The following is a 26440-nucleotide window of genomic DNA, read 5'->3' as shown; positions in this document are numbered from 1 at the left end:
GGAATATAAAAAGACAAATAAATAAAATGATTGTCTTCTGCTGGAGTCAGATTTTTGAAAGATGTATTTTGTGGACCTATAACAGCATTGAGCATAACAGAGGAATAACTTGTTCTATAGGTTACGCACCAGATCAGATGCCTGGTTTGATTTTGACTTCGACAGCTGCTGACAGGGATTGTTGTGTTGTGTTCAAATAGACTAGCAGCATATCCTTTATTCCAACAGCGTTCCTGCACCTGAATGCCATTGAGACAGTGAGATCCTTGTTTTATTAAACTGTTGACCGGTAAATTATCAGTGGTAAATGGGTCATCCTCCCTCCTCCTGGAAAGCATGATTGCGGGTTATATGGAAATTAAGTGGCCGTTTGATCTCCAGGACCAGTGTGCAGGCTGCCGCTGCAGCTGTTTTTAGATGGAAGTTCTGGTGGCAGTCAGAGTGGGTATATGGGGAAGTTAACAGTCAGCTGTATGTGATCAGTTAGTTGAAAGTCATTGAGGAGATATTCAGGGAAATTATGTAATTTCTACCCCTTGTGGCACTGGAGAAGACTTCTGAGACGACTTGATGGCAGCACCAATGAGTGAATTAATGCATAATTATTTGCTCTGTCTTCATGACAGTGGTGTGTTAAGTTGCAAGTGCTACCACACGTTTTCGCAAGTTGAACTGGTGTGTCTCTCAGATGTGTGCACTGTTGGCTGAGGTCAGTGTGGTGATGTTTCGCATTTTGTTGAGGAGTGTATCCTCAGAACAAAATGAAATTTGGGTGGGGACACACAACTTGGTCATGTGAAAGTAAAAGACCAGCACACTCACTTCATTTATTTGCGTCAGTGCTATTTTTATTATACACGTGAAAGTATGAGTGTGATTTGGCAGTGCATTTTGGTTATGTCAAGGAACTAGAACTTGAACAGCTGTAAGTACTCTGTCTATGAATTATGTGTAATGTAAGTTGTAAATATTGCAATATAGGAATGTAAATGAGATTAAGATTCAGAATTGAAAAGAGTAAATATACGTATAGAGGTGTGACACTGCGTAAATTTTCAGAATTTTTTACCAAGCCACTAGCAGTCATGTTTTGAATGAGTATAGCATATGCCATATTTTATAATATGGCTATATTTCGTATATTTGGACGCTATCCTGTTTCCACAGCATTGGGTCACACAGCTTGCTTTGATCATCACCATTCTTGCCAAGCTGTTGCTGTTGCAATATTTCGGAAGGTGACCACGGACTTGGCAGTTTAACCACAGTGAGCTTTCTCCTATGAGAAACGACATTTCGTGCATATGTTATCTACAGACACAGCAGTTGCTGAAATTGTGGAGAAAAAGGAGGCAGATGGGCATGGCAGTGTGTTGAATATTAAGAGAGGTTGTACAGGTGATCAGAATCTTTGATTTGGCAGAGGCAGATTTGCTACCTTTGCCTGGACAATTTCATGGAAAATGTTGACACAAGATCATTTTAAGGACATTGCAAATTGATAATTAATGGTCAGTTTTACAATATCCTGCTGAATTCCAAATTTCTGGCCTCGAGAAATGGCTACTATTAATCAAAACTTCATAAAGCTTGTGCAGTATTTTTATGTTGTTGGTTAGCAGCAGTCCTGGGTACGAAAGATAACAATGGCTGAGGATTTGGGCATCCAAGGCAAATAGTTTGTGCTTAGACTGCCTTCTCTAAAAGAAAAGCAGGATCCAGTGTTCCCACACCCAGGAGAATAAACAGAGTGGCAGTTTACGAATACGCCATGCAGGTAACCATGGCAACAAAGTTTTAAATCTTTCTCAGTTGTGGAAAACATAATTCTGCTCCAAATTATGTTCAAGGTTGATTTTGAGATTTGTGCAGAACTTTGCCATTCTTGTGTTAGTATCTGTTGCCTGAATGCCGAGTGGCAAATGAGAAATGTACAAGCTAGTTAAAAGAAAACGCGAAAACAAGCCATGATCTTACAGTGTTGCACACCATTATGTTTCTCCTAGACGACAAAATGATGTGCTCATTATAATACGATTACACCTCTCACAAACAACAAAAAAAACAACTTCCCCTCTGGGAAGAAGTTTAACCTGCATTGAGCAGAAATCAGAGGTGTTGCTTTACGCTGCCTCCCCAGTCCCTCTGAAGGTGTCACTCGTATGCGAACAGGTTTGGGTAGAGGAGCTGCAGTCCGTACACTCCAGCGAATATCAGCAGGAGGGACAGGGGTCTGGTGATGACCACAGCCAGGCAGAAGCTGTTGCAGGAGGCAGAGGATGCTGCCCCAGGGTCCCAGTCTGGTGACCAGCTGTAACCTGCTCACAGACAAGGCATGATATTAGAGGCATTGGGGATGGCTCTGTGAGAACATTAAAAATAAGGGAAAGGGTTTGGTTTGATTTGGTGCACCAAGCATTTACATACCTGCAGGCTTAGAGCAGTGTGCCTGGCAAACATAGCCAAGCACTGTGAATGGGGTTCATTTTCTGATACAGTACTGACTAGTGATAAAGTTTCCTTTAGTTTCTAGTTTAATGCAGGTATGGATGTTACCTAACTTGAAGGAAAAGTGCTGGGAATAAGAAATACTCATTAAGCTGTATTATTTAATCGATACTGTATTACTTATTGTATTTTTGAATGCTGTTATAAGTTGGAAATCGTTGCTACATACTTTTCAGTTCCTCCCGTTTGGGGTTACCTGGAAAAAAAAAATATATATATGGAATGAACACAATGCTGTCACAATGGCCTGACTTCACGAATGATGTGCCAGTCACAGTGAAGGGGTAAGAACATTGCGCTCACAATGTTCTAAATTTCAGTTGAAACGACCCTTTCGTTGTTGCTACTTCTAATCTGCAGAATTAAACGTAAACCTCACCAACACTTGGACTGTCTGGTTTAAAGAGAGATAGCACCATTGCGGTCTCCAGAAATTGAATAGTGCTCTTTTCTGCATCTGCTGAAGGGTGGAGAGCATGCGTGTGCTCTTTAACATGCTATTCCTCGGGGGGTACTCACGGCACAGCTTGTTGTTGCATGAATCGCTCGGGCACCCACTGCATGAAGTTCCTTCCTTGTAGGGGTGATGTCCCTTAATATTCCCTCTGGGCAAAGAGAGCATAGCCTCAGATGTATAGCCTGAATCAGAGGCGTCACGAATGTGGGTTTGCACTGAATAAATAAATAAATACATATCAGGCTAAGCTAAGAATGTGTTACGATGTTGATAACGATGTGAAATGTACCAGCTGTAACTGTTCTGTAAAATGTAGTTTATTGGGATTTTATTTAAGACTCACGCATCTCCATAGTTGCACACAAATATGGCAGATTTGGGGTTATTAGAGAACTCTTCTATTCCGTTCGGGCAGACCTGCACTGCACAGCCGACCTTGTAGCTCTTAGCCCACACCACCTGGAGCACGAGAGAGATGTGACATATACCTTGCATATGTTTATTACCTTGTTGGCAACCAGTATTGGTGGCGGTGTAGCATAGTGGTAAGGAGCAGGGCTCATAATCAAAAGGTTGTCGGTTCAGTTCTCCACTGTGTACTGCTGTTGTAGCCTTGGGCAAGATACTTAACCCACAATTGCCAATACCCCGCTGTATAAATGGGTAATGTAAAAAATTATAACCTATGTAAGTCGCTCTGGAGCGATAATGTAATAATGTAATGTAATGACGCGCCCCTGAAACTTCAAGAGCACCAATGCTTACTCCAATACAGGTGTGAATACTATTTTGATGTATATATATATATATATATATATACACATCAATACATACAATATATACAAAAATCTCTTTGTGTTAAAATCTCATGCAAAAGCAGTGTTAAATTGTTACTGAATCTGATGGTTTTAAGGCATTCAAGTTGTGAGAGAATGACAAGCCACACAGTAGGCACCGTACCTGTTTGTAATGGCCACACACGGACTTGCATTCCTTAGTGCTGTAGGTATACTCAGCCACTTCGTTGAACCACTTCTGTACTGCTCCTTCGACGGTGAAGGTGGAAAAAGGTTCTCCCACCCAGATATTTTCGCCAACAGGAGAGAAGGTGGGGTGGACCTTCCCCCGGGTCTGCAGAAGGGGATTGTGGAAATTCTTGCAGTTCCTGGCCCAGGCACGGGCACTTTTAGCCAAAGCCTCATCCCAAGTCTGTAGCAGGAAAACAAAACATTTGAATGATCAACAATGAACATCAAAGAAGCAGAACAAAAAAATGGGGCTTTTGGCAAAAAATGAAGACTTATTACATGTATAATTCCAACTTCTTGACGTTTCCATCAAAAATCACAAACAGTTCATCCTACTACTAGTCATGCTTACTGCCACTAGAAAACAGCAACCCTGCTTTGACTGTGTTGCCCACCTGTGTGCTCTGACTGCTAAGCCAATCATTTCTGAGCAGTGGGAGTGCCTTTGGAGTAAGAGTGATACCTCACTTTACAGCCCAGGTGAGGTGTACCTGAGACTGGGAGGGAATACACTGCGGTAAGGCCAACAGCAAACTCAGGGTTTTCTGTTTAAAAACTCTTTACTCTGTTAAGGGCACATCGGGCTCGGTCTGCATCTGCAGTGGCACAGATGTAGGATGTTTTTACTTTCTTCCATTGTGTTTCTTGGCTGAAGTGTTTCCAGAAAGTGTGAAAAGATATTCTCTTGGCGATTTCTGTGGATTTTTTTTTTTTATTATGGCATTGTTATAGATATTGTATGCTAGGTTTGGCTTCCTTTAGTGTTTTAGTGTATCAAATCTTTAAATATCTTGATATGTAATATGTGTGAAATGTTGTTAATAGCTGATTGTGTGCTATGCTTGATTGTTTGCCTCTTTAAACATTTAATGCTTTTAAACATAAGCCAAAATGTCTAGTGAATTTATAGGCATAAAAATCCCTGATAATGTATCCCCCTGCCCTTCACTGTGTCAAACCAAGATATCTGATGGTGAATTTTGTCTGCATACTAATTCCATTATGGTACATCTGCTCTCTAGCTGTCTCCTCTTCATGTTTTCCGGTTTTTTACCCTTTCATTTTGCAGCACATCCTTTCAGTGGTGAAACTGCAACTGATTAGTTTAAGCGTGCAGCTACGTCCTAACATATTGTGTAGTGACAATACACAATTATTTGTTTTGGTGCATTAAATTATCTTGTAAAATCTATTAGGAAATTTTATTTTAGCAATCAAGAATACTTTTGAATTTGTCCTCTTTATGATTGTGCAGTCTGTACTTGATTGAATTGGTTATATATAATCTACTTAAGGAGTGTAGCAACTGTAATCATGTTTAAGGAAAGGGGGCTCTATAACTCTGAAGACAACCTATAAGCTAAAACATCTGTATTTTTTCCTCTTATTCATACAAAAAAATGTATACTGGCATATTATTTTTTAGCATGGACCTCTCCGCACCATTTTTATTTGAATCTCAGGTCTTGTGCTTCACTTAAACAAGCTGTTTGACTTATCTTGTTTGCAACAGTCCATCTGTCTTAATATATCAGTGTCATATTGTTTCCTGATTTTGACAGCACAGCAAAAACAGAGAGGGAAAGACCATTTTTCATCATTAGGGACAAAACAACCAAATTGCTCCAAGTAATGAAAGGTGTGTGCCAATAAATTTGTTTTATTTGAAACCTCCCTGGTTTTAAGGTTGTACCATCTGTCAGCGGTGAGTCTGAGGAAGTCCCACCCACCAAAAACAACATTCAGCACACAAAGACTAATGATAAGAGCTTTAACCTCCAACAACCTCTGCACTATAAATAAAGATCTATTTTCAAAACATAAAGTATGCCTAATATACTTCCATTTCTGTTTATTCTTACCATTAAATCAATAAGACAGTTTTAGGATCTTGTGTCACACCAGCTATATATTTGTATTATACTTAGGGTTTTTTATGTAAATATGGTGTTGTCCTGCAGAGGGCTATCTGGTAAAAGACAGTAGATAGAACCTGAGAAAGATACACAACCTGAATGGACTCAGTAAATGTCCAGTTTTATAAATGAGTTAAATGTAAATTATGAACTTCATAAGACCCAATGGTAAGGAAATCTTGTAAGCAATTAATCAAAATGACATTGATAATATAAATGATATATGTGTTTGTATCTCAGAAGTCCTTGTGTTGCCTGAGTGCAATAAAATTATGCTGAATTCTTATGTAGGCATGCACAAGAGGAACCTGTTTTGTAGTGTTTATCGTTATTTATGTTTAGTCCTTTCTATAGTTTTTAATTTCCTTTGTTTCCAAAGGGAAAAAAGTAGTATTTGATGTTTGAAATCTGACATTTGATTGTATTTTCACTGTAAATGGCCAATCCACAAGGCATGTGGCATTATTTTTTTTTTTACAAAATGGGAGTACTCAAGATCTGATAAAATGTCACCCAGAAAGAAAATAAACATTGTGGTCTCCCTGAAGAATAGAGCCATAAACACAAAAATGTCAATGATTTGCTCTGAGTGTCCACCCATCCTGCTCTGTGTGAATATGTTTAAACATTGTAAACACAATATTTTAACCACAATAGTATATTTGAAGAGAAATCATTATAAACATACACAGTGTATCAGCTGAAGCCCAGTCTATTGTTTGTCACTTAAGTGATGCGTCTTTGACGTTTGCTTCTGAAATTGTTGGAAATGGAGAGGGCACAGATCTTGCGCGTTCATAAACTGTGCTGTGCATTCATAAACTGCTTACTGCAGGACAACATTGTGGGAAAACACACAAGTGTACATTTTTACATCAGAATTTTTTTCTTTGGCACTGTATCAAACCTGGTCTCAGTTTCCCTATCGGTTCTGGTAAGCTACGCTATATACAGGTAATAACCTAGACTTTCTTTTACCAAACGTTGGTGCTGGTGGCCCCAGCATGTTGCTTCAGCATTGCTGAAACATGTCCTCCTTGAAAAATAATTGGTGCCATCCCCAAAACTAAAGCTGGTAATGTGAGCACCAGCCAGGTTTCTACAACACAAAAAACTTTAAATTTCACTCCTCTCAGCCTGTCCTTTTTTTTTATAGAGTATCAATAAGGAGAGCAGTGGATTAATGATCTCACTGAGGCTAATGCTGCGTTCACTTCACTTCCTCTTATTCATGGTCAGATTACACAGTGAACTTTCTGTGTCCTCACGTCTTTGCCACATTATTATAGAGATAACTATGCTGTTACTGAACATTTTTTTCAAAGCATATGACACATCCATTATAACTGATTGCATGCACAAGTTGCTCTGGCTGCACAGGTTGCCTGCCTCAGATCTGCAGTGCCTCTAACTGTGGGTAAAACCAAAAAAAGCCGCTTTGATACAGTACCATGTACAACATGTCGCTAGCCGCCGGATTCACTCTGGAACGATGGTCGTTGTGTGCCTTGACACACCTGTCGATGAAGCTCTGGTCGGTGATGTCAGGAAGCTGCTTCTCCTGGGCAGACTGCATGAGAATGATGGAATCCATCAGCACTGTGAGCCACAGGATCAGAGGCAGCCGGAGAGCCATGATCAACACGCAGCACCCTCACAAGCAGGGCAGGCGTAGCCTCGACCCGGAGCCCGAATGCAAAGACAGCAGATCTTCTCTCAGGTCCCTGCACGGACGCCGGTTTTCTTCAAGCGCGCAGCCACTCTCTGGAAGGCGTGCAGACTTGTGATTCACTTTCTTTGCTGTACAGGAAGGAAGTGAATGAGAACTATCCTACGCTGCTGTATGCTGATCTGGTCTTGTGTCTCCTCCACCCTCACAGAGATATTGGCATCATTCTGCCTCCCTGGTCCTGCTGTAATCTACGATTGTCCTGCAGGGAACCACCCACTGATATGAAGGCCTGACCGTGCGGCGTTTTCCCTGACATCGTCTGAGGTGAACTGTGAGAGACAAAGCAAAAAAAGGGGAAGACAAACAAAAGAGGAATAACTTATTTTTTTGAAGTTATTTTACTGAATACTATTTTTTCATCTGAGGAAAAGAAACGCATAACAACCCTTCATAATTCCAGTCATCACAGAGTAACAAAAAAGACAAAAAAGAAAAAACAACAAAAAAGAAATTGATCAAGGGGTCATAATCCATGTTTGTTTTGCATTTTATAGGAGAGCCTGGTGTTTATGGAATAGTTTATACTAACCACATTTGCCAAGCATGACTTTGTGATTACAACATTGAATTTCCCATTGGTCATTAGTAATGTATATCACACTTAAATACGTATTAAATGCAAATTATGTAGTTAAAAATGGTTAAAATCATTTTTTTGCCCAGGACTCATGAAGACCGATCTCTACGTGATGAAATTGCGCCGCCCTCTGACATAAAGACGGAGATACTTCAAGCAGTAATTCTATGTTCGACAATTGTCGGGTAAATCCGACAGCGCCTTCTCTCCTTTTCCCAAGATTATATACGTCACTTCCTTTTACTAATGCTGGAAAAAGATTGGTTAATTCTCCAGGAAGTGCAAAATGTAAACAAATGAATTGGGAGTCGCTCATGCGTGCTCCGATTTGCTGGGGCATTTAACCGCAGTAATCTCAGAAATAAATGTTAGGATTTACTGTATCACAAGTACAGTTCCGCTCTTGTTGCTGTTTTCAACGGTCCTCAACGTTAACGATGGCGCTGTCGTCTTCACAACAGCTGGTGATGGCATTCGCGGCTGTGATGTTCGCGTTCGTGGTTTTCCCCAGAATGTTCGGCGGCGGGGCTGTATCGAAAGAAACAAGAGGGTTCGATCCACGTTTTAACAGAAAAGGTAACCGGCTCGGTAGCTCCTTATGTAGCTGCAAGGCATGCGTGAGCATCACAAATCACGGCAAGCAGATGGCTGGCTTGCTAGCCCGCAGGCTGGGGTTGTGCACGTAGTTTGTTCATTAGCGGCTTGCACTGAATTTGTTTTTCATGCGGATGGTTGATTAGGCAGCTAGCCACATTAGAGAGGCCACGGCTTTGCTCGTAGAGGGGATAATTTGCAGTTTAAAACATTTGTTATCGTTTGACGAACGGACACCTCAATCCTGATCGCATGTGTGTGTGTGTGCGCGTGCGCGCGTTCGGTGTGTCTGTGTAGGTCCAGGTTCCAAAGGACACCAATTCAACACGAACACCGTGGGCTCGAAGCCTCAGACGATTGAAAACATGCAGCAGATGAAGAAAATGATGGAGCAGGAATTAAAGAGCGAGAAGTACAACAAAGGCGATAGCAAAGGCTATGTGTTCACCTTGATGCCCCTGTATGCCATCGGAGTCGGTGTCTTTGCGGCATACAAGTTTTTAAAGGTACTGTTGTTGTACATCTCTTTCAGTAATGATTCTAACCATTCTGAAACGTATAGAATACAGTAATTATACATGGTATTGTGTGTTCTGGACAACGGTAGTGTTTGAAAGAACAAATATTTGGGATCTGTGGGTTAATTGTAAGAGAGACACTGTAGCTGTGTAGTGAGTATGTTTGTCTTTCTGCAGATTAAGTCAAAAGAGGAAGAAAAGGCTGCACAGGACAGGACTGCCAAAGGTGCGAAACGGTCTGAGGAGACAGGTGTGGTCCTCCGTCATTATTTGCTTCGTTGCCTTGTCCGTTTGCATTTTCCCTCTATTGACATTGTTTGCACGGCAACTTTCAGTCACAGTGCATTTATTGGTTCTTTACAGAAAACCAGCTGAATGAACTCGAGCAGCGTTTAGCACAAACGGAGAAGATGCTGAATTCAATACTTGCTCAGCTGGATCCACTGACTAACTGGTGAGTGAATGAAATGGATTCACCTGACATTAAATGCAAAAGGAATAAAAAGTTAAAAAAAAAAACAGATGCCCATGTATGCTTTTGTTTTGGGGGGTCACTGGTTTGAATTTGTAGTGGAGATCATATTGTTTCAACAGGGGTTGAAATGTATACTTTTAACTAAACCTTTGGCATCTTTTGGCAAGGAAAAGAGTTCATTTAAAAATGTGTCACATTGCTGTTATCTTGTTTCCCATTGCAGTGTGAAGTCTGTGGCATTTGAGCAGAAGAATGAGATCATGTCTCAGCTCCAGTGCATCAGACACCTGATGCAGAAGAGGGGAATGGCCTGGCCTCCGATAAACCTTGAAGGTATTGTGTTTCTGTCTTCGCAAAAGGCCATGCAGAGCCACACCCGCTGATCTCCTTTCACTTGGAGAACTGAGGTGTGGCAGTGTGTCAGTGACGTCACAGTGATGTCAGTGATGTGTATGATGTCACCATATTTTGAGGCTCGGAATCTCCACAGATCCCTTTGGGCTGTGCTCGTCAGCTGGCTGCAACATTAAGTCGGTGAATGTTAAGTATAATATCTTTCATTTTACAACATCCATGTAATTATTATTAAATTAGGATTTGCCCTATAAAGAAACTGGGAAAAGTTATTGCTCTCTGGTAATAATGAGCATGCGTGGGGAGCCTAATAATGGCTGCACTGCCATTGGTGGTGCCTCTGTCCAATGCAGTGTACAGTTCATGGGTAAACAGCCCTTGACTGGCCCCTGCTTGGTGCTCAGCATTAGAGAAGAACTGGATAATGCCCCTACAATGTAGCAGCAACCTGTTCAGATTCAGAATTGAACTTTCATGGAAAGCTGTTCTGTGCTGTTGACACTGAGACAGCCCAAAACATTTGATTAAAATCCTGGCTTTGCTCCTCATGGCTTTGCTACAGAGTTGCTGCAGGTGAGATTTGGTGCGACTGTTATTTTCACTCTGTTTTCTCTTAAGATTCCCTGGTGAAATTAAGATTGTGCAGTGGGGCTGTTTCCTTAATTGTGTGTTTGGCTGATGTCATAATCCCAGTGGCTGTTAATGACTACTGCCCTCAGTCACAGTGCTCTTTCTGCAAAGTGTCCTGTGAGCATGCAGTCAATGCCTTTTGTCTTGTAATACATCATTGTTTTAGTGTCAGTTACCAGAGAAAATCCAGGGTTGATTGAATTGTGCTAATGGCTTTTGTTTTTTTTCTTTTTCAGACAGACAAATCACTCACAAGGGACATTTGCTTCTTGCCTTTGTGAATTTGAGCCCTGTGTAATGTTACAAGTGGCAAATTGATGTGTTTGCATGAAGTTTAATGTAGACACATTTACTTCTCAGAGCCTTCGTGTGAGAGGAACCTGGAGGATCTCATCGAGTCACTGACTGCGGAGGAGTACCGGTCAGAAGTGTCCCCAACACACGAGCAGGGGAGCCCTGGGCAAGAGGAGGTCCTGGAGCATATGGAGGACAAAGCGGAGAGTGACAGGGAGGAGGGGGAGGAGGATGATGAAGACGAGGAGGAGGAGGAGGACAGTGACAGTGACCTTCACATGTCTGCCCTAGAGGACTCCAGTGATTCAAACACTGAGGACCTGGGGAGTGTACCAGTGAAACACCAGGGAACTGGGCTGAGGCGGCGGCACAAACCCCAATGAACCTGAATGTTTTTAACACTGAATATGAACTCTTTTTCTTGGCAACGTTCTTTTCTTTGAGATGTGTAGGAGTACATTGAAGCATACATCAAAACAATGATACCCCCCCCCCCCCCCCCAGTATACCAAGCTGAACCCATCTATCCCTTTACCTTTATCTATACCCTGTTGCCTTAAACAGAGAGAAGACACACAAACATACTATATATGAACTTCTATTTATTTTTTCATTGCCTGTGGCACTCTGCACTCAAGCCTGTTGTGTGACCACTTCTGTGTTGCCTCTGTAAGGAAGATGTTCAAATGCAACTTTATTTATTTAACATATTGCGTTTGACTATCGTATTGTGATGTATTTTTTAAAAAATCATGATTGATTTTGGTGCAGATTTAAAAATCCCTCATCAAATGTGATCATACCGGGATATGATTCATTAATGTACATTTTAAGGAAGGTTAAGAAGTGAGATTAGTCGTACTGATGAAAAACTCTTTTTTGCAAACTGCAATTTGCGGATGGCCTGCATGTTTCAGAACTTACACAATGCATGCTGCTATTGTTAGCTTGAGGTTCCTAATGCCAATTGTAATGAGTAGTATCACTATATTATGGGATGATATTATGGTGAATGTGTATTGCCTATGTCTGATATTCATGACCAGAGATCAGTACAATTCTGGCATCAGCAAGTCTGTGTCCCTTTGGGTGTGCAGTTCTCCGCAGCACTCTGGAGACCTGTGCATTGCAGGACATTGCCTCCACTGACAACAGACAAATAAAGAGGGGTCCAGAGTCGAATTTAATTTAATGTGCTACCAAAAAAACAAAATTCAAGAGGTGCGTGCAGGCCCAGCGCTATGTGGGTGCTGAGGTGGACCACAGTGCACCCCTAGTTGTTTCCTTATACCCTAATGTCTGCATAGTATATATGACTTTTTGCGCATCCCTGTGGATTGCATTCGCACCCCTCTGTATTTTCTCCTGGCGCCGAGCCTGGGCACACGGACACAAACTGAATGGACTTTTTGCCGAAAAGGCCTCGAGGGAATTTAAGTTCAGACATGAATAGTGCATAAATATGTATTCTTGTCTGCAAGACCGATCAGTTGGCAGGTTGTGATAAATTAAAGGTCACAGGAAAAAACACAAAGAGGACCGAAACAAAAATCAGGGGTCACGACAGAGAATGAACTAAAGCCGCACCCTTTATGAAAGGAACGGTGACAAGGAGTAATACATTGAAAATAATGTTCTCTGCTATTTCTGAATGACTTTACTGAAGCATGTTTTGTTGTTGCCATTTTATTAGTGCCTGTCTTTCAGATCCTGCTGGGAATAATGAGCAAAGGGGGCTACAGTATGAATCTCTTGACCATCGCATTTGTCTTCTGGTTTGCTTAGCGTGTGTTTAATGGTGTGTGTTGATCCTTTACTGTTTGGTGTACCTTGCAGATACCCTGTACATGTATGCACATAAGCACCATGGAACTTTGCAAAATCAATTTCTGGCCAGAGCTAAGTGGGTACTTCATGCCTTACTTAAAAAATAAATTGTTGAACCCGAATGTCCCCTGTGTCTTCACTTCTAAATGATGCATTTTATATTTTATTTAGAACGTTTGATTTTCGGGGTAAAACCTCCTTTTACGTGGAGCACTGGCCAATTTTTAATGTTACTGTTTCGTTTAATTCCAAGAGCACTGTTTAAATGCTATTTTTACGAATAGGGCTATTATCATAGAAATCAAGATAAGGAAATAACTTTTAGAAAAATTAATTATTAATAGCCTAAGCACTAATATTTGTATGTGCGCACCGTATTTCACAATATGCGCATATGACGCTATTATTATTATTATTATTATTAATATTATGTTATGCAGCCAGAATTTATTATACAGTGTTTCGCTTGAGCAATTGTAATCGTAATTTTTATTCTTCACTTTCCCCTATGAAGAATACGAGCTGCAGCGTACCCAAGCTTCCAGGAACTGATAAGACACGCGGCTCTGAGGGTGTTTGTGAAACCATAGCAACGAGGCTGACAGGCGGGGCTTGCTGGTCTTCTGCATAAGATGCTAAAACTTGCAATTATTACCACATAACGTCTATAGAAATATATATATTCATCACGAAAAAATGGATTTTGACTTAAAAATTAAAGGAATGCTGGCCGCTCCGAGAAGACGACGTCTGTTTCTACACGAACCGGAGAATACGCACGCTCAGGTCAGTTCAGCCACGAGCCAGCTGGCTAGCTGTTACCTGAGGTAAACTGGTTGGGCACATGGTGTTAAAAAGAGTTAAAGAAGTTAGTTACATTTTCTGTATACGCTGTGATAGTATTTCCACTAGTTACAGTAATCTTTCATGTTTTGTTCCGAACGTGTGTCGTTGAGTTTAGCAAACGAGAACTTATATTTGCTACCGTACTCAATTTAAACCATTGTATTCATGCAGAAGCATAAAGGCGAGCAGAGAGCTGTCCGTGGCCCGCGCCCAGAAGAGTAAGTTTAACTTGTTAGTAACTTTATTTTATTGTTTAACTTTATTTTAAACTGAATTTATTTCTCACATGTGTATACACTAACATCGTAGCATAAATACGTCACTACAAAATTATGTCCGAATTCCCTGTCACTCGTAGTGAGAGTCTATACTGACGGTTAACGTTACTTGTGTTAACTTCACTTCACAAAATAAACGTTATGACCTCGGAGTCAGTCAAGCTGCTGCGTTTGGTGATAAATGTTTCAGCAAGACGTCTACGCCTTTTCATTGAAATCATGTATTGACTTTTACTCCATGTAAGCCACCACTACAACTATGTCGTAGTCTTTGTGCAGTTTGACATGTGTGAACTATTTAACTGACAATATTCACGATCATTTTTCAGAGTTCCTCCATTAAATCTGGGGAAACTTGCTGACTGGGAGGATGAGGTGAGAACCTTTGACCTTCGGTGGTCAAGGCCAGCAATGCATTAATTCACAGTTAACGAACTGTAAAGTGTTTTTCCCTTAAACAGCAAAAAATGTTAGCGTGCATGATCTCTGTATATCTGTGCAAATGAGAAAGCAATGAACAGTTCTGTACCCACATTATATGTGGTTCAATGACATTATTAATGGGCTTCCCCTGATATCCTTCTCTGAATCAGGACGTCTCCTATGTACCTCTGAGTGACAGACACCCTCATCACGGGCCTCCAGACTCCACCTCCACTCTGAGCTGGGGAACGGCCCACTCCGCACGCTCTCACCAGGTGAGGCACGTGGTTAGGTTCTCAGGGTCCTTGAAAATCCTTGAACATACTCCCAGCCTTGCAAGTCATGTGTCCTTGAATTGGCATTGCAGATTACCTCTTTATTAGCTCTTTGTTAGAATTTTTCTTAGTCAACATGTAAAATACACCCCTTTTTCTTGCTAACACCAGCTTTGTGTCATTTACTGTCAGGTTTTGTAGTGTGTTGCAGTCTGTGAGTGTGCTGTTGTTGCTATCCAACTTGCTCTTTTACTGGCATCTACATTAAGCCCACAACCAAAAGTCTGGTGACTGGTGTACATTGCCAAGAGTGTCTGCAAGTGTTAGTCCGTGCAAACACAACCTACTTTGAAAGCTGTCTTTGTTAACATTTCCCCCTGTAGTTTCATCTTCAGAGTAGTCCAGTTTCAAAGGAATTTGAGTATTATTGTTGGAGCGATATTTTATGTTGTATTAGAAATGTACATAGTGCAAATAGGAGATTCAGAAGAAACACTACAGCGGCATCTAGTGGCTGATGGTTAAAACACACAGCAAAGAAAATATCAAGTCAACTGACCCACGGTGTCTACCCGGTAGCCTAATTACACAGGTGCATCAACTGGTGTAGAGATACTGAAGGAAAAATGGCTTTCAACTGTTTATTTACAACCTTTTTAGTGTGTATAATCATTTACGCGTTTTGATTTGCCTACCTTATTTGTTGAATTGTAAAGGACTACTTTCTTTGCTTTGGTTTATGGCATGTAGGTGTCTATGTTTGGCAGGTATAAATTTGAACATAATCTCATCACCTAGCACCATCAGTCCATGCACTGGAGTTGTGAATGTAACACCTTCAACATCTTTCTGCATACACTTTATATCCCTATAAATGTGGTTCAAGCCATTTTTGTTAAATGATGTAATAGTTTCCTGCTCCTATATTTGATTCTGAAGGAGTTGTGGTTTTTAATTAATTACATTTTGGTTATGTTCTAATAATGTTTATTTACACCATTTTTATCAGGTGACAACAAAACCTTTCAAGAAAACACCAGTGCCTAAGAAGGTAACATTACTATCGAAGGGATTGCTATGCTTGCCATTTATAGAATGTGATCAGAGTGGTGTTTTCATCAGTGAAGACAGCTTTAACTTCTAAAAGGCCCCTGAATGTGGAACTTTCTGTTTAGTTTCAAATTTTGTTTGTCATTCATGTACCTCAGTGAGGCAGAGAAGTGAAGCCAGATTTTTTTCAACTCAGAAGTTTTAGACAAAGGACAAAGGCCTTCACGAAGTCATGAGGAACTAAATCAACACATTTACTAACAGCCATAACGGTGCTGCTCACAACAGACCTTTGACAAGCATGAAACTGATAGCCAGTAGCCAATAGCCAACCAGGAAGTGTTCCTGCCTAGGGGGTGTAACCTGATATGTCTCCACACACTGTAGCCCCCTCCATGGGAAGAGGAGAAGGTGGTTCCAGAGAACCTGCCCCCTCCCTCAGAGAGATACAGGATGAAGTACCAGCAGTATGAGGCGGAGCTGAGAGAGAACTTCAAACAGCACACCCAGAGGATGCAGCGGATTGGCAAAGGGGAGGAAGCCACTGACCAACCACAGGAGGTGAACTCTCATTACATGTCACACATTAGCATAAGTAGGAGGAGCCATAATCCTGGGCTATATATACTGCATGCAGCCTACGTCCTCACTGATTGGTTTTTAATTTGCTTTCTTCATGTTCAAACCAAGGTTAAATGTGTGGGCTACCAGTCTGGAGGCCAAGTGCTAATTTTAAGCCCGTTTTACTTTCAGCTTTCCAAAGGTTGATCTCTTTCTCAAAAGGAAACATCTGTTTCCCGCACTGAAACATAAAAACGGACTCGTAAGAACAGTATGAAATCATGTACTATGCTGTGTGTGAATACATAGTACATGATTACGATTCTATCTCAACTTGCTCTCCCTCACGTGGTTTCCCTGTGTCCCTGCAGTCATCATTCTGTGCAGAAGATTTGACTGCCCAGGATGAGAAGGCTCTGCTCCAGCAGTGCTATACCAGCAAGCCCTATACCCTGCAGCACAGCATGAGAAAGCTGGAGGCAGTGAGTATGCTACACCAACAAGAACTATACCCTTTAGCATTCCTTATTCTGCACCAGTAAGCACTATACACTGTAACATTGTTTATGCTACAACAGTAAGCACTATAACCTTTATCATAGGGTATGCTACACCAGCAAGACCTATACCTTTTAGCATTTCATATGCTACACCAGTAAGCACTATACTCTTTAGCGTAGCTAAATGCTACACCAGCAAGCACTATACCCATTAGCGTAGGGTATGCTACACCAGCAAGCCCTATACCTTTCAGTTTACTTTATATGACAAAAGCCAGCTCCTCATGCTTCAGCACATCATGAGGGTGAAGGTGTTATGAAAAGGCTAGACGTTTTTCAGGAGGACGTTGCTGTTGAAAGAAGAAAGCAAGCCGTGGTGGAGCAAGTGATGGTGGACCAGCTCTCCAGGTAAGACGGTTTAGGAAGCATTAATGTGTAAGAACATTGATTTCTGGCTCTTTCACTGATGGACTTGGCAGTCAGGGACAATACGGAAGAAACGTGTTTGTCCCTCGATTTTGAGCAGTCATTTTTCTGAAACGTGTGGAAAATGAACTCCATAGAGCAGTGATAAGTGACCCGGATCAGAACTCGGCCCAGACCGAACTGAGCTCACCTCCTGGAATCGGATCGGCGCCCCTGCGATTCAGGAAAAGAACACTACATGAGACCAAGTGAGTGGTCATGACCTCTGAATTTCAGTTGCTAGAGCTTTAAGTTATATTAAATAATACCTTGTTTGCATTAATAAGTAGATATTGGCTATCTCTTCTGTAACAATAACTGTAGTGAGTACAACTGCCATGTTAAAAATACCACAGCTTGTTAGAATTATCCTACTTAATTAAGTCTGAACAATGGAAGCATAATTGTCCCATGACATGGGTAAACTACAGACTTGCCTTCTGTCTGGTTTATTGATTCAGCATTTAAAAGCTGTTTTTGCTTCCACAGAGTGAAAACCACTTCAACACTAACTGAGAATTTATTGTCAAACAAGCTGCGCTTTGACGCCCGAATTTTATCAAGGTGACGTTTTCATTAATATTCTGCGAAATAGTTTTTCAAGAAGTGTTTTTATTCATAAGCGGTAGTGGAAATAAATGATGCTGAATAAGTTGGAAGCATGTTCACCCGTAAGTGAACCAAGTTATAACTTTCAGTTATCAACAGTATTTCTGCTTGAATTGAAATTAATTTAGCTACCCAATTGAGACATTTGGCTAACGCACATGCATAATGATATGTATATTGAATAGAAACTCATATCAAAACAGAATTTATAATAATGGTAATAACAACCACATTTTGTATTATTTATAGGAATGGGCGTGATGCTAGCAGGGAGTTGATCGGCTTCTTCTTCGCTTACGATAAAACCTTGACAGTATATGAATATCGGCACTTTGGCAAAAACAGGTATGGCTGTATGCTCGTTAGATCACCAGTGGAATAGTCGTTTGGTTTTCTGTATTTTGTGTAATAGAAAATGAATTTACATTCCACAGGACAAATGCACTTCCGTTCATTCCAAAGGGGTGCTACAAGCATGAACGTGGAAGACGACAAGGGGCACAGTACAGTATCCATGATATTTGTGTGGTAAGTATGCCGGGATGACTGCTTGGCGCAGAGGCAGTTTACCACCAGAGAGACCAGACAACTCCTGGTTTTGCTGGTCACTTGTAGAAACCTCCAAATTAAATTTAGTATTCACCATCAGAGTTCATCGTCTTGTTTACCACTCGTACATTATCTTACAATACTAGAAGTACTTATTTAACGTATTAAGGATACATTTGGTTCTTTCCTTTACTGTTTAATATGACAGGGGGCGAACTTGTCATTTTCCACGCATGGACAAAACTTTCCTGACAACATGAAGAGGAGACCATTGCTTTTGCTGCGAATCACCGATGTGGACGAGCTGGTGAAGAATATGCTGCTGTAAGCCTGAATATGACCATATGCTCGGCGTTCCCATACAGAAAATAATGTATTGAAAATATATTTTAGAAAATATATTATTAAGCTCAGTCAGTATATTTAAAATATGTAAATTTTTGCCATTTTGGTATTTTGCAATATATTTCTGCTTTGCATTAATTATTACTCTTAATTATTTGAAATGTGTTAGCAATATATTCTTTGGCTGAACAACACGTTTCTCAGCATATTGCAATAAAATTCATTTCCATATGGGGTTTGACTCCGTGCAGCAATATTGGTGTAGAAACAACAAATGCTCATACAATATGTCTCTTCCATCAAGAGCATAAATGTACCAGTGATATAGAAATGATTCATATGTGCTGTGTGGAGCATTATGGATTTTAGACATCAGTCTGATTATAAAAATGCATGAAAAGAACCTGCTCTTTTAAATCCATTGTGTTCATGTTCAGTTTGTGCTGTAACAATAGGATGATAAATAATTGCAAGTATGCTGAACGATTAAGCACAGTTTTCTGTACCTTTTGTTTCTCTTCAGCAGTACAATAATCCCTAAACCCTGTTACACGTTGTGGGTCTGAAGGATGTGGTTTCTAGAATGCAGGCTCGTTACCCTGGTATGGAATTAATTTCACGCTTATTAATTTCATGCTTTAACCCCAGGACCTCAACTGGAGAAATAAGACAGGGTCTATCAAAAGAGGAACGTGACGATAAAAACATCTTCAAGGCTGTTCAAGGTAATTTATTCTCCATGATGGGAGGGAGGATTTACAGAAGGAGAAAGCGCTGCACTCACCCCCCCCCCCCCCCCCCCCCACTGTGTTCTTTTGTTTCCAGTGTCTGGTAACCCGTTGTTTGATTTCAGGTTCATGAGCTCCTGTGAAAAAGTACTTCTGCATAACACTATCCCCTTCATGTTGTTCTGGGACCCCCTTGGTCCTCTGCACTGCCTGTTGTGAGGGAGAGGTTTTTGTGAAGTGAGGGAGAAGTAAATGTAGGTGGAAAGCCTTGTATTGAAACACACTCTCTGCTTGTATAAATCTTCTTGATAAAGGTTATCTAAAAAGCAGATCCTGTTCTGTACGTGTGTTTTGCGCAGGTTTGTGTGTGTGTGTGTGTGTGTTCTTTCAGTTGGTCTGGTGCTTGTTGCTGGTATATGCATACATGTGTTTGTGTTTATTGCTGGTAGGTGTGTGTGTTTGTGTTTGTCCGTTGCATGTGTGTGTGTTTATCTGGTGTGTGTGCGCGCGTGTGTGCGCATGTATGTGTATGGCCCTGTGTGTGTTGCCAAGTGCTGCATGTCCCCGTGTCTCTGCCCCTCAGGGGTCCTGAGGGAGCGTGTGAAGGGGAGGGGGGTGCACACCCTCACAGGCCTGGGGAAACTCCTCAGACAAGCGGACGTATCGGGAGATGGTGTCCTGGGGAAGAAGGAGATCCGCAGTGTCCTGGAGGCATTCCACCTGACGCTGTCTGACAAAGTACGTCACATGACACTGTCCGATAAAGTACATCACTTGTGTGTCCCATAAACATGATCACCAATGTGGATTCGTACCATTACAAGTAGCTATGTACAATAAAACACTACTTTTTACACTCTTACACACTCTTTTTACACCATAGCATGAAACTGTACTGTAATTTTCACTTGATTGGTGAATCATAAAGCGTTTTCTTTGTTTCTCATTGTTTCAGGACTTTGACGCTGTGTGGCGAATACTGGATCAGCATGGCGGTGGGAGAGTAGATTATGGGGAGTTCATTCGAGCAGTGATTGGAGAAATGAATGAGTTTCGAAAATCTTTTGTCAGAAAGGTACAGTACCTGACTGCATAGTTGTATGTACCCAAAACTACAGTTTCCTATCATTTCTGATTGCCATCAATTCTACAATGAAAGGTCGCTCTTTAAAGACTGAGTTCTAACAAACCACAATGTACTCTAATGACAGATTTAAAATAATGATACTGCTTTTGGCTTTTTTCATTGATAGTGCTTTTGGTGTTTTCCCATTGATTTAGATGGCCTCTAAACAGAAAAAACATGACATTAAAAATTTGTCCTTGTTTTTGACTGCCAGGAGGATTCTCATCCATTTGTAAAGATGTCGTCCTTTGCAAAATATTTGCAGTTTATGTGGAAGACTTCCTTTTCTTTTATTACTGTCAGTTAAGTTTGCAGGCTTCAGGCTGTGTGTAGTGTAGTTTGATCACTGTATTTCCAAGTTAAAAAAAAAAACATAGAAAAGCTGATGGTGCATTTGGTAATTACAGGCTTTCATGAAGCTTGACCCTAACAAGTCTGGCACTGCGCCCATGACGGATATTGAGAAATTCTACTGCGCCAAGGGTCACCCCAAAGTAGTTTCAGGTAAGACTTGCGCTAGAGTAACACTCATGTATGTGTGCTCATTTGACAGTGCCAATGAGCTCTCTTAATAAAGGTCTTACTTTATTTGAATGGTCAGTCATGATTGTTTTTATAATGTGGTGACAGAACACTATATCATAACATTGTTCCATGTGATTGTTGGTCAAATGAGTGTGAACTGATGTGGAGCGTGATTATGCCATTATGGAAATACACTTTGTCTAGCTAACCCTACCCCTTGTTTCAATCAGTACCATTTTCATAATCCTGAACTCCTTCAGTTTTTTTGGGTCAAGCTTTATTGCATCAATTATGTCTTTTGTATCACCAGATCAGTTTGTGGAAGTTTATATTAAAGATTATATGAATGAGTCATCAATGCAAAAAGTCAGATTTCCATTGTTTTGAGTAAGAATCATGTCGTCTGTAAGGGCTTAAAGCTGTTGAAATCCCTCAGGTTTATGGATGGTCCCTGTGTGTGGGTAAGTCACTTTGGTTTAAAAGCATCTGCGAAATGCCAAATTGTAAATTGTAATTGTAACAGCACAGGTGTGGTGTCTCTGACCCAGGTGAGGCCTTGGAGGAGGAGCTGAGAGCTGGCTTCATGGAGTCTCTGAGGGAGGGCTGCCTGCACCCACAGGAGGTGTCTTACTGTGAGTTTGAGGACTATTATGAGGGCCTCAGTATCGGGATTGTGGATGATCAGGATTTCGCCAACATCCTGAGAAACTCCTGGGGTATATAATCATCAAGTATGTCCATTTAGCAGTCCATGGAAATGTTATGTTTGGGACATGTTTATTTACAAAGTATAAAGATGCTAGCGTTTTGCACTTAAATGCTGTCAGCTTAATATCTGAATCAGAGAGCTAACCTGTTTCAATCAATGGCTGACTGTCTTTATCGGTACTGGAGCAAGAGGACCAATGGAAAAAGTCAATGTGTGGTGTACACGCCAGCAGATGGCGCTAAAATGAAACTCCTTAAACTGTTAAACATCTAAGCTCGTCTCCACAACTCCACTTGCACACTTAAAATGTAAATGTAAATATCTTAGTTTATTCCCAGTTATAAACTTTGATTTAAGTTATTTTAACCTTAAAGAAGAGATGCTGGATGTTGAATTCCAGGTCATTGATGTTTGTATGATGTACATTAATGTCATTTTCATGTTGCTTGATGGTAATACTAAATATGTGTTTGTGTTATCAGTGTCATTTTTAGATTTAAATGTGTGTAATGTAAATGTGTGTGTATGTGTGTCTGCGCAAGTGATCTTACTAACATGTGAGTCTAATGATTTAACCTCTTTTAATGTCAAAACTTGTGTGTTCCTCAGTATTCCACATGGGTTTTTACATGAAATCTCTAGTGTTTTTATATTCCTCATTTCAACAGTGTTTTTAGAAGTGAGGAACATATGCTGTCCTTTTCTCACATTCTGAAAGGAAATGCTTTATAAGACTTTCCGGGTGAGTATGTATTTCATTTCACACACTTGGCCCAAAAGATTTTATTCTCTGTCTAATTTGCCTTTTCTCAATCTATTTTCCATTTGTAAACAGATATGAAATTATTGTACATTTTACATCTTGAAACGTTTTTTACCTACTTTCTCCTGAAGTACACCTAAATTGTCGAAATCACAATGGAAATGGCTCGGAATTGTTCCATTCAATATTTTTTGTGTTGCCAATTTGAAGTATATTTTGTAATATCAACAACAGCTGGGTGTCTACAGAACCGATGGAATATGGACCCACAGAATCCTTACTGCTTAACAACCTCATAACTGCACCATCTGATAAAGCGCTACTAATGCCTGAGGTTCTGCCTGCGTTTTGTCCATGTAAAGTTGTCACGGTGCATGGCTGTTTCCAGCGTTGAAATATCTACCGACGCTTGGAGTGTGACGGGTCTGGGATTTGACACCACAGATTAATCTGGTTCCTCCAATTAAGAGACCGCATTTCAAAGTGCTGCGTTTAACCAAGGCAAATGGCAGACATGATAGGATTTGCCATCTGAGCGTGCCTTAATACTGGGGCTTGTAATTTACTGGGAATTCCCTCAATTAAAATCTCACAGCTGCTTTGGGTATGATCGCACTTGTGAGCCTGTGTTGTGAGACCTGGAAGGGCTCAACGGAATGGTCTTTGTCTAAAAATGGGCACATTTATCCTTAATCCCTCACAGGGAAGCTCGCTCATGAGAGGAATTTTCATTTAACAATTACAGGTCCTCCCTTAACGGCCTACTTTTTCCTTTCATTTTTTGTCTCATCCAATCCCGACACCAGAGAATGTTGGCATGGTGAGTTTTCATTGCAGTGTTAACCTCTGGGAAACCCAAACTCTTAATATCATTCAGTCTGTCCCCACTGTATTTTCTCCTTGTGTTGGTGTGAATTTTTTTATCCAGAACCTCCTCTTGAGTAGTAAAATGAGGCTTGGAATTGTGGGAATGTTGAGGGAATGGGGAAAATCTGCTGATCTGAGAGCATTAGCTTGGGGGCTCTGTGTTCACACTCTTTGCTGTTGCCTTATCTTTCTGCTGATCTGAGATCAGTAGCTGGGGGGTTTCTGCATTTCCTCTCTTGGAATATGTTATTGTGAAATACGCCTGCTTGGCTGCGGTGGAAAGTAGGCATAAATAAACGTCCTTGTGAATTTTGCAGGTTTTCCCTGCTCTCCATTCATGAAGCAGGTCTAATTCAAGCCCTGTTAGCATTCCTGCATCAAATGCATACTGTGGGAACATGTCTGTACTTTATTATAGGGTTTGCTGCCAGACTGACTTACAAAAAAATAATGAACTGGAACCTCGTTGTTAAGAGTGGGCTACTTTTGTGGTGCAGCCCGTGAGCAGCAAGCAGTAGCTGGTTTTGTCATTTGTGACTTAACCTTTTTCTGGAATTCAGTTTCCATAACGAATGCAAACCTGAAGAGCCAGTGTTGCTTTTATGCATGTTCTTAATTCAGGAAAAAAAAGGAAAAAAATGAAACCTCTTTGGACAAATGGCAGCAGTCCTTCTAGAAAACCCTAAGAGGTGGTGTGGTGATGTCCTGGAATTTTACATCCAAAACGCTCAGAGTCCTGCAGGCGATGCACCATTTCCAGGTTAACATGGGTCTGCTTTGGTTCCGTGCAGCAGTTAAACTTGGCCTAATCAATGCTGATACAGGGTTCTTACTACAGCTGCTGGAGTGGGGGGTGTGTAGGAGGGGTAATCTACTGTTCAATCTCCCCAAATACCCAAATACTATTGAAACAACCGACTGCAATCATCTCCTGCTAGGTAGAGGACACTACTCAGTCATGTGCGTTTAACTTTCAATGTGCACATTGTGGAAAATTACAGGTTGCAAACAACACCATAGGGTATTGGTACTATAAATATTGAATTAAACTATTGGCCGTACAATATTACAATATTTGTGAAAATTATTGTTTTTAATAATTTAAGTCAAGCAAGTATATATTTAGCTCCTGCAGGTTAGAAGAAAAACTGGTGAGCTGTAAGTAAAAATCCTGCATTGTAAAAAAATGGTAAAAATATCAATCTCTTGTATTTTACCTGTTTGTTAAACAATATATTTATTAATTACACAGCTCAATGAAAGGATGCTAAGCAGATCAATTGATTCTACAAGTATACAACATGATACATATGTGATAAATAATACGATTTTATTGTTGCTGTTGTTACATAGTTAAAATTCAGTTTTCTTACACATATACGATTTTGTATATTTTCTTGTGTTGTCATGCACGAATTTCTGAATAATAAATTGTGTATGGATACATTTAAAAACAGTTGTTACACACACAAAATAAATGACTAGTTTATCTTAGATTTCATTACTTTTGCTAGATTGTTGGAACTGAACAGAGAGTAATTATTTTCCTGCTATGTGCACAGTTGTATACAGATAGAAATTGTTACTAATCAAAACTCGATAAATATATAAAATCAATCCATTAGTCATATATTATGAACCAATAAAGCCATAATTTGCTTACTTTTCAGTGTTGTTGAAAGTGGAGTAAAATTAGGACCTAATTCTTAAAACTAGTTTTAATTATTAATAACTCACTGAGATATGCACTGGAAGAGAAATCCCGTTGGGAAAAAATGTTTCAAAATTTCCGTCATAATCTAGAGTATTTTATCATACCCTTAACTTTGATTTGCTTTAACTGTTTATGCATAATCCCAACATGGGTGCTCTTTCAAGTGACACCCATAACCATGTATATGCAAACTATATTTTTAAAAAGGGTGAAGATCAACAAGAATTGTAAAGAAATAGGTCCCCAGGGCTGTGCGCTATGAATGTACTCAGTGTCCGTCATCGTCTTGGGCCTCCCTTAAACTGAGAGGACATCCTCTGAAGTATGACGCCTGAATTGGAGGGACAGAGAAAGTCAAACATGAGTCCTGTTTGTGTGTGTGTGTGTACGTGTGTGTTTGGGGGGGGTGCTGTTGGATTTACAGATTTGAACGCTGGAAGAGTTATAGCTAGATGCTTGGTAATAGAATCATTTAAATGTCAGCAAGATTTTGTAGCAAGCCCACAGGGAGAACACAAGTGAAAGTGCCTGGATAAAATTAGGATGGGTCGAATATGACAGAGGGTGAGAAAGTGAGGGCTTTCGCACTGGAAAAAAGTATGAGGCTGTCAGAATGTCCGTTTTTAGGAACACATGCATCCGCTCGGACAAGGTCACATTCCTGCAGTCCTGTCCAGGAATTAGATGAACCCGGGTTCAAATCTGCCTTCTGTGTAAATTTCAGGGAACCGTGAAGGAAATGGTTTCACATTTTTGTGCAGTTCTGAACAGAACATTTTAACTTCTGTATGTGTCCTGCACCATTGGTCAGTAACAATGTTAGACTGTAGAATTTTCAGGTAACTGGTCTCATAAATTTGTGACAGAAAATTAGTATATTGGCTCCTGTTATACTATTAAACTGTTAGATTATGCCAAATAATTGGAACGGCTATTGTATAAGTAAGTGCTACTTTGACAGGATTACCCCATAATTACACAGCTGTGAGTCATACCGCTTTGAGGGTTTCCTGTAGGTATGACCAAAGTGGGCCCATGCTTACTGGCACAAATGCAGTGTAGCTCATTATGTAGCCCTTGCCTCTACGTACAGTATTGGCTCTCCTCTGTACCCCGTCTTAGTTTTCTTAGTTAAGTAGCTTGTGTGTAGATACACAAGCTTTATTGGATACTGCAATACTGATAATCATTATTAAT

At 40.5% G+C, this 26440-nt stretch overlaps 4 protein-coding genes across 4 annotated transcripts; 3 read left to right on the top strand and 1 right to left on the bottom strand.

Annotated features, from left to right (window-relative positions):
* Nucleotides 1–292: 292 nt before the first annotated feature.
* Nucleotides 293–7810, bottom strand: glipr1b (GLI pathogenesis-related 1b). The gene is made up of 6 exons (XM_036520140.1): nucleotides 7360–7810; nucleotides 3926–4174; nucleotides 3309–3424; nucleotides 3028–3113; nucleotides 2678–2704; nucleotides 293–2318 (listed from the first exon to the last, which is right to left on the bottom strand). The coding sequence occupies exons 1-6, from the start codon at nucleotides 7543–7545 to the stop codon at nucleotides 2155–2157; spliced, it is 828 nt and encodes a 275-aa protein (XP_036376033.1). The 5' UTR covers nucleotides 7546–7810; the 3' UTR covers nucleotides 293–2154.
* A 711-nt stretch (nucleotides 7811–8521) lies between these two features.
* Nucleotides 8522–11579, top strand: LOC118772098 (coiled-coil domain-containing protein 107-like). Its single transcript, XM_036520360.1, has 6 exons — nucleotides 8522–8794; nucleotides 9110–9318; nucleotides 9508–9580; nucleotides 9694–9784; nucleotides 10029–10138; nucleotides 11150–11579. The coding sequence occupies exons 1-6, from the start codon at nucleotides 8584–8586 to the stop codon at nucleotides 11464–11466; spliced, it is 1011 nt and encodes a 336-aa protein (XP_036376253.1). The 5' UTR covers nucleotides 8522–8583; the 3' UTR covers nucleotides 11467–11579.
* Nucleotides 11580–13520: 1941 nt separating this feature from the next.
* LOC118771651 (calcyphosin-2-like) lies at nucleotides 13521–16752 on the top strand. Its single transcript, XM_036519659.1, has 7 exons — nucleotides 13521–13696; nucleotides 13928–13974; nucleotides 14364–14409; nucleotides 14628–14732; nucleotides 15742–15783; nucleotides 16170–16377; nucleotides 16715–16752. Exons 1-7 carry the CDS (start codon nucleotides 13607–13609, stop codon nucleotides 16750–16752), a joined length of 576 nt encoding a protein of 191 aa, XP_036375552.1. The 5' UTR covers nucleotides 13521–13606.
* Nucleotides 16753–16761: 9 nt separating this feature from the next.
* caps2 (calcyphosine 2) lies at nucleotides 16762–21914 on the top strand. The gene is made up of 12 exons (XM_036520500.1): nucleotides 16762–16825; nucleotides 17184–17251; nucleotides 17407–17517; nucleotides 17798–17872; nucleotides 18167–18262; nucleotides 18352–18445; nucleotides 18675–18790; nucleotides 19460–19536; nucleotides 20123–20277; nucleotides 20495–20614; nucleotides 21073–21169; nucleotides 21739–21914. Exons 1-12 carry the CDS (start codon nucleotides 16808–16810, stop codon nucleotides 21912–21914), a joined length of 1203 nt encoding a protein of 400 aa, XP_036376393.1. The 5' UTR covers nucleotides 16762–16807.
* The last annotated feature ends 4526 nt before the right edge of the window (nucleotides 21915–26440 follow it).

This window comes from Megalops cyprinoides, chromosome 25, assembly GCF_013368585.1.
Source record: "Megalops cyprinoides isolate fMegCyp1 chromosome 25, fMegCyp1.pri, whole genome shotgun sequence".
Taxonomy (NCBI): Eukaryota; Metazoa; Chordata; class Actinopteri; order Elopiformes; family Megalopidae; genus Megalops; species Megalops cyprinoides.
The sequence above is the reverse complement of the archived record's forward strand: the minus strand, read 5'-3'. Positions and strand labels throughout refer to the sequence as shown.

Coding starts and splice junctions, on each gene's coding strand:
- glipr1b (XM_036520140.1), bottom strand. CDS start 7,545: ATGGCTCTCCGGCTGCCTCTGATCCTGTGGCTCACAGTGCTGATGGAT. Junction 3,425..3,925: donor TGTGTGGCCATTACAAACAG/GTACGGTGCCTA, acceptor CTCGTGCTCCAG/GTGGTGTGGGCTAAGAGCTA. Junction 3,114..3,308: donor GTGTGCAACTATGGAGATGC/GTGAGTCTTAAA, acceptor CTCTTTGCCCAG/AGGGAATATTAAGGGACATC.
- LOC118772098 (XM_036520360.1), top strand. CDS start 8,584: ATGTTAGGATTTACTGTATCACAAGTACAGTTCCGCTCTTGTTGCTGT. Junction 9,319..9,507: donor CGGCATACAAGTTTTTAAAG/GTACTGTTGTTG, acceptor GTCTTTCTGCAG/ATTAAGTCAAAAGAGGAAGA. Junction 10,139..11,149: donor GCCTCCGATAAACCTTGAAG/GTATTGTGTTTC, acceptor TTTACTTCTCAG/AGCCTTCGTGTGAGAGGAAC.
- LOC118771651 (XM_036519659.1), top strand. CDS start 13,607: ATGGATTTTGACTTAAAAATTAAAGGAATGCTGGCCGCTCCGAGAAGA. Junction 15,784..16,169: donor AAACACCAGTGCCTAAGAAG/GTAACATTACTA, acceptor CACACACTGTAG/CCCCCTCCATGGGAAGAGGA. Junction 16,378..16,714: donor CATGTCACACATTAGCATAA/GTAGGAGGAGCC, acceptor GTGTCCCTGCAG/TCATCATTCTGTGCAGAAGA.
- caps2 (XM_036520500.1), top strand. Junction 18,263..18,351: donor CGGCACTTTGGCAAAAACAG/GTATGGCTGTAT, acceptor TACATTCCACAG/GACAAATGCACTTCCGTTCA. Junction 20,278..20,494: donor ACCTGACGCTGTCTGACAAA/GTACGTCACATG, acceptor TCATTGTTTCAG/GACTTTGACGCTGTGTGGCG.